The sequence below is a fragment of the Anolis carolinensis genome, unplaced genomic scaffold (genome assembly GCF_035594765.1).
Source record: "Anolis carolinensis isolate JA03-04 unplaced genomic scaffold, rAnoCar3.1.pri scaffold_13, whole genome shotgun sequence".
NCBI classification, from domain to species: Eukaryota; Metazoa; Chordata; class Lepidosauria; order Squamata; family Dactyloidae; genus Anolis; species Anolis carolinensis.
This window is the reverse complement of record NW_026943824.1, coordinates 5,004,034-5,017,042: the sequence shown is the minus strand read 5'-3', so window position 1 is coordinate 5,017,042 and position 13,009 is coordinate 5,004,034. Positions and strand designations below refer to the sequence as shown.

The window sequence follows — 13,009 nt, the reverse complement described above, 5'->3', positions numbered from 1 at the left end:
ATCCACGGTAACATTAAGTCCAGTTGTGTTTAATTCTGGGGACTGGTGCTCATCTCCATTTCTAAGCCGTAAAGCCAGCGTTGTCCATAGACGTCTCCAGGGTCATGTGGCTGGCATGACTGCAAGGAGCACTGTACCTTCCCGCCGGAGAGGTACCTATTGATCTACTCACATTTGCATGCTTTCAAACTGCTAGGTTGGCAGAAGCTGGGGCTAACAGCGAGCGCTCACTCCGCTCCCCGGATTCGAACCACCGACCTTTCGGTCCATAGGTTTAGCAGCTCAGTGCCACCCGGAGCTCCTCAATCCACAGTTTGTCCCAAAACTTCTAAGTCACTGAGAGTAGAGAAAAAAAGACATTTCTCTCCCAGGGATCTACCCATTCAAACTGGCAAATAGATGATTTCATGCTTGGGGTTGTTGTATGTTTTCCGGGCTGTCTGGCCATGTTCCAGAAGCATGCTCTCCTGACGTTTCGCCCACATCTATGGCAGGCATCTTCAGAGGTTGTGAGATATGGAGAAACTAAGCAAGGAAGGTTTATTTATGCCTGTGGAAAGTCCAGGGTGAGAGAAGAACTCTTTGTCAGTTGGAGGCCAGTGTGAATGTTGTAGTTAATCACCTTGATTAGCATTGAATAGCTTCATCTCCTGGCTTCTTCCTGCCTGGGGGCATCCTTTGTTCAGAGTCGTTAGCTGCCCCTGGTTCCCATGTCTGGAGTGTTGCTTCTTATTTACTGTTTTTTTTTTAATACTGGTTGCCAGATTTTGTTCATTTTAATGGTTTCCTCCTTTCTGTTGGGGTTGTGAATTTCAAGAGCTTCTCTGTGTAGTCTGACATGATCGCTGTTGGGAGTGGTCAAGGATTTCGTGCTTATTTTTGACCTTTTAGAAATGTATCTGGTTGCCTATTTACTTCCATGGGGACTCAGGAAAGTTCTGACATACGTTTTATATTCTAAGTAGCCTGATGATTCATGTGCCAAATATGAATTTGGCGATGTTAGCCTCCTCATTTTGGCCATTTATGGCAGAGTTAGGATTCGGAACGAAGTCAATTAGATCAGGCATTGCAAACTTTGGGGTCTCTAGGTGTTTTGGACTACAACTCCCAGCCTTCCGAACAGCCTCAGGCCCTTTCCTTTTCACCCCCAGCCGCTTAAGCGGCTGGGGGTGAAAAGGAAGGGGCCTGAGGCTGTTCGGAAGGCTGGGAGTTGTAGTCCAAAACACCTGGAAACCTCTGAGTTTTCCCATGCCTTGTATAGATGCACCCCACGAAGATCTGAACGAATTCCAAGCTCTGCTCAATTTACGCCGAACTCAGCAGTGACATCTATTTTTGCATCCTCTTTGCATAATTTATTCCGGATTTCACGAGCCACGGCACTGTTGTTCCACCCGTTTGGCACCAATAAACCCACGACGAGAGCCATTTCTGCAAGACCAAGAAAGTCGGTGAAACTTCAGAAAGTTTCTGTTGTTTCCCGCGACTTGTATCTCCTCTTTCTTACCCGCGAACGATGCACAGGATTATCAAAATCGGTGCCTTCCGGAGCCAGCAAAAGCCACCCGCCGTAAATCGGTTTGGCCTGCAAAAGAGAGATTTAAAAAATTGGTTAAAACATCACAAAAGAAACCAAAACTGGAGCTGTAAGCAGCACCTGTTCTCCTTAAGGGAATGAGTTGGGAACCGAACACCAAAGCATCAAAATGAAATCTGGTTCCTTTCCAATAAACATTCAGAAGCCATTGAATGACAGCTCCCCAAACCGGCTCAGCGACAAGCAAAACCATTTCGCAAGGTATTAAAATATGCGCCAACAAATTGGATCAGAGTGATCTATCAAGAGACATCTGTCAACGCCTCACACCTTATAAAAACAATTAAAAAAAACCACAGGATTTTAATGAATTAATTAAAATTAATTTTTATTTTAAAATAATTTTTTAATTAGAATTTGCAAATAGTCTAAACAGTGAAAGAGTGAGAACAAATATATTTATAGTAAAGAAGGGTGAAAGAAGTAAGTAGAACCCGAAAAAGAGATAAGTAAAAAAATAATTAAAATTAAGAAGGGCCAAGGAACCGAGAGTGTTCATATACCGTATAAGCTCGAGTATAAGCCGACCCGAATATAAGCCGAGGCACCTAATTTTACCACAAAAAAACTGGGAAAACATTGACTCCAGTATAAGCTGAGGGTGGGAAATTTCAGAAATAAAAATAGATATCAATAAAATTACATTAATTAAATGTTTTTGAATATTTACATCAAGCTGTAATTTAAGATAAGACTGTCCAACTCTGATCAAATCATGATTCTCATCTTCTTCAATGTAAATGTGCTTATGTAGCCTTTTAATAATAATAGAGTAAAATAATACATGTAATAATAGAGTAGAATAATAAATGTAATAATAATAAGATCAGAGTGAAATAATAAATTTATTTATTATTTAATAAATAAATAATAACCGATTTAAAAAGCTTATGACATTGGGAAATCGTTGACTCAAGTATAAGCCGAGAGTGGTAAATTTCAGAAATAAAAATAGATATCAACAAAATTACATTAATTAAATGTTTTTGAATATTTACATCAAGCTCTAATTTAAGATAAGACTGTCCAACTCTGATCAAATCATTAATGTAAATGTGCTTATGTAGCCTTTCAATAATAACAGAGTAAAATAATACATTTAATAATAATAATAATAATAAATACAGGAAAATAATACATGTAATAATAAATAGAGTAAAATAATAAATGCAATAATAATAATAATATCAGAGTGAAATAATAAATGTATTAATAAAATAATAATAATAATAATAGTAATAGAGTAAAATAAATGTAATAGTAGCAACAATAATAGAGTAAAATAATAAATGTAATAATACCAAAAATGATAGAGAAAAATAATAAATGTACCATATATTCTCGAGTATAAACTGACCCAAATATAAGCCAACCAGGATCCTCACCCGAGTATAAGCCGAGGGGGGCTTTTATAGTCCTAAAAAAAAGGGCTGAAAAACTAGGCTTATACTCAAGTATATATAGTATATCCATGTTCAACTTGCTTGACGGGTTTTTACTAAACAGATGTCATCCTTTTTCGCCTTCGACACAAAATGGGAAAAATAAAAAAGACACCTGTATCTGTTGGATAATTATGTAACAGAGAGGAAGCCTTGTCAAGACATAATCCTCAGAGATTAAAACCGATTGAAAAAGCTTATGACATTCGTCAACTTTTAAACTGAATTATAAAACGTAACGTTGCAAAACCAAACCCTTTCACCTAATGCTCCTCCCCAATCGACAGGCAATTAATAGGAGGGAGAATAAAACAATGGTATAAAAGTGTCTTTTATTCAAATCTTGCCTTTTCTTATAAATTTATTATTATTATTATTTTATTATGACACAGCAAGCAAGATAGATATGCTGGATTTTGTATGACAAAATCACAAGTCGAACACTTCCCAAGTGTCTAGGAAATGTGTGATGTATTTTCGGATGATGAGTGCAGATCCCAGTAGGGTGGCCTTTTGCAGTTGGCAGACATTTGTCAATGTCTATTGTTTCCAAATGCCGGCTGAGATCTTTTGGCACGACACCCAATGTGCCCATCATCACCGGGACCACCATCATTATTATTATTATTATTATTATTATTATTATTATTATTATTATTATTATTATTATTATTATCATCATCGACAAAGTGACGACTTGTCAACTGCAAAAGGCCACCTTACTTGGATTTGAAAATACATTATGTAGTCCTAAACGCTTGAGAAGTGTTCGACTTGTGATTTTGTGATACGAAATCCAGCATATACATCTCATTTGCCATGTCATAGTGTGTCAATAATAATAATAATAATAATAATAATAATAATAATAAATAAATAATCTTTATTTATGTCCCGCCCTATCTCCCAAAGGGGACTGAGGGTGGTTTAACAACAAATATCGGCAAACATTCAATGTTGTTATAAATCAGGACATTATCACACTGTTCATACATAGCACAATAACAAAGATGCAAATTAATTTCCCCCTTCAATCTGCACTGAAATGGGTTAAACCCTTGTGCCAGCTGAACTGCTGACTTAAAGGTCGGCGGTTCGAATCCGTGAGATGGGGTGAGCTCCCGTCTGTCAGCTACAGCTTGCAAGGACATGAGAGAAGCGTCCCAGCAACACATCTAGGCGTTTCCTGGGCAACGTCTCTGTAGAAGGCCAATTCTCTCACACCAGAAGCGACTTGTAGTATGTTCTCAAGTTGCTTCTAACACGATAAAAAAAATCTGCATTCATTTTTGCAATTCTGTCTTATATTTAGACGAAATTCTAATACTTCCCTCATTAATGCATCCTGTAAAATTCTGAGATTATAAATACGGCATTTCCATGGATTTTGCATTCACAGATTGAACTGTCCACAGCTTGAAAACATTTATAAAATAATATATAAAATTGCAAAATATTTAAAAGCATTTTCAAGTTGTGGACGGTTCAATCTGTGGATGAAGAATCCGTGGAAACAGAATGTACTTAATAAAATAAGACTCGCACTGATCTAACCGAACCACCTTTGCTGTTTTACCATCCTTATGGGAGGCTTCTCTCGTATGCCAAAAGCAACTTGCAGTTTCTCAAATCGTTCCCGAGACGAAGAAAAATAAAACTACCTTTGCTCAAACAGGCCTTGAAACTATAACAAAATCCAATAAACCCATATAATCCCGTACACAGAGGAGAACAGGATTCTATCCTATATATCCGATTTCTATTGGAAACCAAGGGAATAAAACCAACGTCAATAAGTGCAGCTGGTTTAGATTTCCCTTTAATGAATGAAATACGTTGATTAACTAGCACCAATCTGTTTGGACGGCCTTAGCTCAAATTGGTCCGGCTTTTGTGGGAACGATTTTTTTTTTCCGTGTCAAGAGCAACCAGAGTTGCTTCTGGAGTGAGAGAATTGGCCGTCTGCAAGGACATTGCCCAGGGGACGCCCGGATGTTTTTGATGTTTTACCATCCTTGTGAGAGGCTTCTCTCATGTCCCCGCATGGAGCTGGAGCTGACAGAGGGAGCTCATCCGCGCTCTCCCCAGGTGGGATTCGAACCTGGCAGCCTTCAGGTCAGCAACCCAACCTTCAAGTCACGAGGCTTTTATCCCCTAGGCCAGGGGTCCCCAAACTAAGGCCCGGGGGCCGGATGCGGCCCATCGAAGCCATTTATCCGGCCCCCACGGCACAAGGGCAGAAGGGGGTTGGCCTAAATAACCCAAGAGGTCTCTTCTTCTCTTACAACCATTATTATTATTATTATTATTATTATTATTATTATTATTATTATTATTAACATTGATGCTGGGTGGCCATCTGTCAGGGGTGCTTTGCTTGTGCTTTTGGTGCACAAAGGCAGAAGGGGATTGGACTCAATGGCCCAAGGGGTCTCTTCCAACCCTCTTTTTTATTATTGTTGTTGTTGTTGTTATTATTATTATTATTATTATTAATATTGATGCTGGGTGGCCATCTGTCAGGGGTGCTTTGCTTGTGCTTTTGGTGCACAAAGGCAGAAGGGGATTGGACTCAATGGCCCAAGGGGTCTCTTCCAACCCTCTTTTTTATTATTGTTGTTGTTGTTGTTATTATTATTATTATTATTATTAATATTGAGGCTGGGTGGCCATCTGTCAGGGGTGCTTTGCTTGTGCTTTTGGTGCACAAAGGCAGAAGGGGATTGGACTCAATGGCCCAAGGGGTCTCTTCCAACCCTCTTTTTTATTATTGTTGTTGTTGTTGTTATTATTATTATTATTATTATTAATATTGAGGCTGGGTGGCCATCTGTCAGGGGTGCTTTGCTTGTGCTTTTGGTGCACAAAGGCAGAAGGGGATTGGACTCAATGGCCCAAGGGTCTATTATTATTATTATTATTATTATTATTATTATTATTATTATTATTATTGACATTGAGGCTGGGTGGCCATCTGTCAGGGGTGCTTTGCTTGTGCTTTTGGTGCACAAAGGCAGAAGGGGATTGGACTCAATGGCCCAAGGGTCTATTATTATTATTATTATTATTATTATTATTATTATTATTATTATTGACATTGAGGCTGGGTGGCCATCTGTCAGGGGTGCTTTGCTTGTGCTTTTGGTGCACAAAGGCAGAAGGGGATTGGACTCAATGGCCCAAGGGGTCTCTTCCAACCCTCTTTATTATTATTGTTGTTGTTGTTGTTGTTGTTGTTGTTATTATTATTATTATTATTATTATTATTATTATTATTATTTCTCAGTGGCCAACTAGTCCGGCCCTCCAACGGTCTGAAGAATCGTGAACTGGCCCACTGTTTTAAAAGTTTGGGGACCCCTGCCCTAGGCCACAAAAATGAAATAAACCCCAGAGCCGTGGTTCTGGGGAAAGGGAGAGGCGTTGCCTTCCTTTCCCATAGAAGTCCCATTCGTGGTTCCTCGAAGGAGAGAAGGGTGCCAATGGGGATTTTGGGTAATTAGCTGGATTTTTTTAAAAAAGCAACTACTTCCTCAAACATTTCCTAACCCAGGGGTCCCCAAACTATGCGGCCCTCCGAGGTCATTTACCTGGCCCCCGCCCTCAGTTTTATAATATAATATATTGTATATACATATAATATTGAAAATAATATTATAATGTAATACAATATAACACTAATAATAATACCATATAATAATATTAATTATATATTCTATATTACACATAATATTCCTAATAATATTACAGTATAGGGGTATAGTTCAATATAGTAATATATAATGCTGATATTCTGCTATGCTAATAATATAATATATTGTATGTACATATAATTTGTAAGCCACTCCCCTTTGGGGTGAGAAGGGTGTGATACAAATGTAGTAAATAATAAATAAATACAGTAGAGTCTCACTTATCCAACATAAACGGGCCGGCAGAATGTTGGATAAGCCAATATGTTGGATAATAAGGAGGCATTAAGGAAAAGCCTATTAAACATCAAATTAGGTTATGATTTTACAAATGAAGCCCCAAAACATCATGTTATACAACAAATTTGACAGAAAAAGTAGTTCAATACGCAGTAATGCTATGCAGTAATTACTGTATTTATGAATTTAGCACCAAAATATCATGATATATTGAAAACAGTGACTACAAAAATGCGTTGGATAATCCAGAACGTTGGATAAGCGAGTGTTGGATAAGTGAGACTCTACTGTAAATAAATAAATTTTAGACTTAGGCTCACCCAAACTCTGAAATGACTTGAAGGCACACAACAACAACAACAACCCTAATTAACTTGACTATCTCAATGGCCAGAAGCAGGACTACACTTCCCATTGAAATCCTGTTGGTTAAATTTGTTTTTATTTTTAAATATTGTATTGTTATTTCATTGTTCTTGTTGTTGTTGTTGTTTTTGCACTGTAAATAAGACATATGCAGTGTGCATCAGAATTTGTTTGTATTCTCTTTCAAATGATAATCTGGCCCCTCAACAGTCAAAAGGATTGTGGACCGGCCCTCGGCTTAAAAAGTTTGAGGACCCTGATCTAACCAAATGCCCGGCTTCCACGATGCGCGTGACTCGATTCCAGGCCACGGCTGGCTGTCTCCATCCGACTCTGACACACCTGGGTCTCTGCACCTGCCTCCTCCATCGCCCTCCAGCAGCTCCTGGCACGACCCCCTTTTCCTCCTCCTCGGCTCATGGCTGCTTCTCTCGCTCCTTGGCTCCTACATCTCTCGGTGCGGCTCCTTTCTGTCGGCACACCTGCGGATTCGCACCCGCCCCACAACCCACGCAGCCTCGGTTGGGCAATCGCTTGCCTCCACTCCCTCCACGGCTCACGGCCACATCACCCAGAGGCCCAGAGTTAGAAGAGACCTCCAAGGGCCACCCAATCCAACCCCCTTCTACCAGGGAGAAGGAAAACAAGCCAAGCCCCCTCCACAGATGGGCATCCCGCTGCTGCTTAAATTCCAATATTGATTTATTTCCAATATTTCTACCCCGCCCGTCTCCCCGAGGGGACTCCGGGCGGCTTATACAACTGGTAGGATCACTACCAGTACATTATAATACAATAAAATAAGAATAAAACAGTTAAAATAATTAAATAACATAGTAAAATACAATATATAAAAATGTAAGACAATGCAGCACCAAATATACATACCAATCATCAATCAGACCTTGTGCAAAAGCCTGAATCCAATCCATGTCAATGCTAACCGAGTTCAATATGCCGACGACAGCGTAGACCAGGGGTCCCCAAACCTTTTAAACAGGGGACCGGTTCACGATCCTTCGGACCATTGGAGGGCCAGACTATAGTTGGCCACCGAGCAATAATAATAATAAACAACAACAACAACAACAACAAAGAGTGTTGGAAGAGACCCCTTGGGCCATTGAGTCCAATCCCCTTCTGCCTTTGTGCACCGAAAGCACAAGCAAAGCACCCCTGACAGATGGCCACCCAGTCTCAATGTTTATTATTATTATTAATTATTATTATTAATAAAGAGGGTTGGAAGAGACCCCTTGGGCCATTAAGTCCAATCCCCTTTTGCCTTTGTGCACCAAAAGCACTAGCAAGGCACCCCTGACAGATGGCCACCCAGCCTCAATGTTAATAATAATAATAATAATAATAATAATAATAATAATGAGGGTTGGAAGAGACCCCTTGGGCCATTAAGCCCAACTCCCTTCTGCCTTTGTGCACCAAAAGCACTAGCAAAGCACCCCTGACAGATGGCCACCCAGCCTCAATGTTAATAATAATAATAATAATAATAATAATAATAATAATAATAATAATAATAAGGGTTGGAAGAGACCCCTTGGGCCATTAAGCCCAACTCCCTTCTGCCTTATTTGCAGTAATTACTGTATTTATGAATTTAGCACCAAAATATCATGATATATTGAAAACATTGACTACAAAAATGCGTTGGATAATCCAGAACATTGGATAAGCAAGTGTTGGATAAGTGAGACTATACTGCATATAGTAGCTAGTGTATCAGTTTGCCGAACAGACTCTCCAAAACAACTAAGACCAAAGTCCCATTTGAGAGAAATGAGCAGCATCTATTAAATGTATTAAATAGAAGTAATAGAAGACAAAACTTCTCGGCCTTTGATCAGTCATTTGCTTCACTCCTTTTTTCAGAAGACAGGTAGAGAAGGAGTGAGGAAATAAATTTAGTCATGCCCAGCAAAGGTAGGGTAACTATAGATACTTCTTTCTGTGTTATCAGCTGAGGAAAGGCCTAGTGACATTGATATTCCGGATGAAAATCTAATTTTAGCCATACTTTTCAAGCCTTGGCTGACTCCGGGTGGCATATGAATAACAACCGCAATAATAGCAGGGATGAGGTGCTTCCAGGACTTTGTGCAAGATGATCTCGGACATCCTTGCAACAACTCTGTAAAGCTACTATTAGGATTATCCTCATTTTGCAGACAGGTATTGCATGCCTGGTGAGTTTGGTGCAAGAGGATGGATTCGAACCCATCGTGCACAATACACTCTCGTGTATGTGTTTAAAGCTGGCTGGAAAAAAAAAATCAAGGCTAGGGTTGGGTTTATTCTTTTCTTTTTTGCACTGTGTATTTTATAGGCGTTGCTTCCCAAGCAGAGAAAGGTTGCCTTGTGATGGACTTTGACTGGTGTTTGACTGGTGGCGTTTCTGGGGCAGAGATGGGCTCTTTTTTGGTTTATTTTAACCACTTTTCCTAATTGATGCTTCTTCCCAGAGTGTAATTCTACCTGCGAAAGACAAGGGATGAAGCAGGGATCCTTGTAACGCAAGAAACAATAAAACAAGTCTCTCATCCGCACTGAAAGGTGCCAATCAAAAAATATTCCAAATGGGACTTCAGTAAAACCAAGACAGCATTCCCATCATCATGAGAATTATACAGATCACAAATTTAAAAAAAAAATGATTATACAGATTACAAATTTTCGGATTATATAGATCCTAAGTAAGTGCTAACTACTACTACTACAATGAGGTTAAACAAATACCTACTACAGTAGAGTCTCACTTATCCAATGTTCTGGATTGTCCAACGCATTTTTGTAGTCAATGTTTTCAATGCCTACAATGCCTATTTTGGTGCTAAATTCGTAAATACAGTAATTACTACATAGCATTAATGTGTAATGAACTACAGTAGAGTCTCACTTATCCAACATAAACGGGCCGGCAGAACGTTGGATAAGCAAAAATGCTGGATAATAAGGAGGGATTAAGGAAAAGCCTATTCAATGTCAAATTAAGTTATGATTTTACAAATTAAGCCCCAAAAATATCATGTTTTACAACAAATCGCCAGAAAAAGCAGTTCAAAACCTGATAACGTTATGTAGTAATTATTGTATTTATGAATTTAGCACCAAAACATTGTAATATATTGAGAACACTGACTAAAAAAAATTGGCTACTAACAAATTGACGACAAATAAGGATATAATTGCATAAAATGAACTTACAGTAGCCACATTGTCAGAATTAAATCCATAAAACGTTCAATCCTTGCTGCCTAGAGAAACAGCTGTGGATAGGGGCGGGAGGCAAACTGCGTTGGATAATCCAGAACGTTGGATAAGTGTAGGTTGGATAAGTGAGACTCTGATATACTATATTATTATCTAGGTTAAACCGCTGAGCTGCTGAACTTGCTGACTGGACCGTCAGTGGATTGAATCTGGGGAGCGGGGTGAGCTCCCACTGTTAGCCCAGCTTCTGCCAATCTAGCAGTTCGAAAACATGCAAATGTGAGTAGATCAATAGGTACCGCTCCAACAGGAAGGTAACAACGTTCCATGCAGTCAAGCCGGCCACATGACCTAGGTGATGTCTACGGACGAATCCGGCTCTTCGGTTTAGAAATGGAAATGAGCACTAACTTCCAGCGTCGGACACGACTAGACTTAATTTTAGGGGAAAACCTTTACCTATACTATTATCTAAGACTGTGTTGGCACTGAGAAAGTGAACATTGGATGAAGCCCATAGAAGCCAAGGTTCAATATTTTTTTCAGCTATGAAATTCACTCAATGACTTTGACCTTGTTGCTATCTCTCGGCCAAATCTGCTGTGAGAATAGTATGGCAAGGAAGTCAATTGTGCATTTATATTTATATTTTATCAATGTTTAATGTATTTAATTTTAACTGATTGAATTGTCTGTAATATTTTTATATTGGGTTTATATTGAGTCCCCTATGAGTGAGAAGGGCGGGATATAAATACAGTAGAGTCTCACTTATCCAAGCCTCGCTTATCCAAGCTTCTGGATTATCCAAACCATTTTTGTAGTCAATGTTTTCAATATATCGTGATATTTTGGTGCTAAATTTGTAAATACAGTAATTGCAACATAACATTACTGCGTACTGAATTACTTTTTCTGTCAAATTTGTTGTATAACATGATGTTTTGTGCTTAATTTGTAAAATCATAACCTAATTTGATGTTTAATAGGTTTTTCCTTAATCTCTCCTTATTATCCAAGATATTTGCTTATCCAAGCTTCTGCCAGCCTGTTTAGCTTGGATAAGTGAGACTCTACTGTATTGTAATAAAATAAAAATAAATAATCCTCGTCACCCAAATCATCTCCTAATTCTGTTTGGGGATCTGGGCGCCTTTGGAAACGGCAGAGACTATTGAAACAGGTCTGGGACGGTTTACAAGAGTTTTTAGGGACAGCCGTCTTGACAAATCCCAGGCGCCAACAACAACAACCAAAGTGCCGCATCCGCCAGAAGAAAAGTTCCGGAGATTTCCCAGTCTTGCCTGGCTTGAACTGGCCACTGAAATGGGAAGCTTGTATTTATTAAACAGCTCGGATGAGGAAGTCGCTTTGCACCAATCTGTGCCAATGCTCCGAGTATTCAAATTTTAAAAACATACTTAATAAGACAAAATGCCCAGCAGAAAACTTTATCACGTGATTTAGAAACAGAAGGGAACCCCAAAGGCCATCTAGTCCAGCCTTCTGTCAACGGAAGAATCCAGGGCTAAGACATCTCTTGACAGGCAGGCATTCCAAATCCTGAGCTAATCTAGTCTAAACCGCTTTCGTTGTCAGGAGGTTCTTCTTAAGGTTTAATCGTAATATTTGTGTGTGCGCGCACGCATTCATGCGCACACCTTCTTCAACTTGCCAGCTGTATTATGGCAACTACATGAATTTTAGAGGGTTTTATTTGGGAAGGAAATAGCCAGGGATGGTTTGGCTAGTTCCAACCTCTAAAATAGAGTTTAAAACTCCTAGTATTTGTAGGTGGTTAACATGGTGACACAACGGGTTAAACCACTGAGCTATAGAGCTTGGAATAAGTTGGGATCTGGAGAGTGGGATGAGCTCCCATTGTTAGCCCCAGCTCCTGCCAACCTAGTAGTTCGAAAACAAGTAGGGCCGGGCTGTGGCGCAGCTGGCTAGTAACCAGCTGCAATAAATCACTACTGACCGAGAGGTCATGAGTTCAAAGCCTGGGTCCCCGACCATTAAATAGCCCAGCTTGCTGTTGACCTATGCAGCCCTGAAAGACAGTTGCATCTGTCAAGTAGGGAAATTTAGGTACGCTTTATGCGGGAGGCTAATTTAACTACAGTAGAGTCTCACTTATCCAAGTTAAATGGGCCGGCAGAAGCTTGGATAAGCGAATATCTTGGATAATAAGGAGAGATTAAGGAAACGCCTATTAAACATCAAATTAGGTTATGATTTTACAAATTAAGCACCAAAACATCATGTTATACAACAAATTTGACAGAAAACGTAGTTCAATACGCAGTAATGTTATGTTGTAATTACTGTATTTACGAATTTAGCACCAAAATATCACGATATATTGAAAACACTGACTGCAAAAAATGGCTTGGATAATCCAGAAACTTGGATAAGCGAGGCTTGGATAAGTGAGACTC

General features: G+C 39.3%; 1 protein-coding gene across 6 annotated transcripts in view; it reads right to left on the bottom strand.

Annotated features, from left to right (window-relative positions):
• mprip (myosin phosphatase Rho interacting protein) overlaps positions 1–13,009 on the bottom strand; it is a 150,351-nt gene that overhangs the window by 116,675 nt on the left and 20,667 nt on the right. For 5 of the 6 annotated variants that reach the window (XM_062964152.1, XM_062964154.1, XM_062964153.1 and 2 more), the window contains exon 2: positions 1,511–1,588. In XM_062964152.1, coding sequence (XP_062820222.1) covers positions 1,511–1,588 — 78 coding nt within the window. Of the gene's footprint in view, positions 1–1,510; positions 1,589–7,682; positions 7,899–13,009 lie in introns of those variants that run through there. The other variant, XM_062964155.1, reaches the window with a different exon arrangement.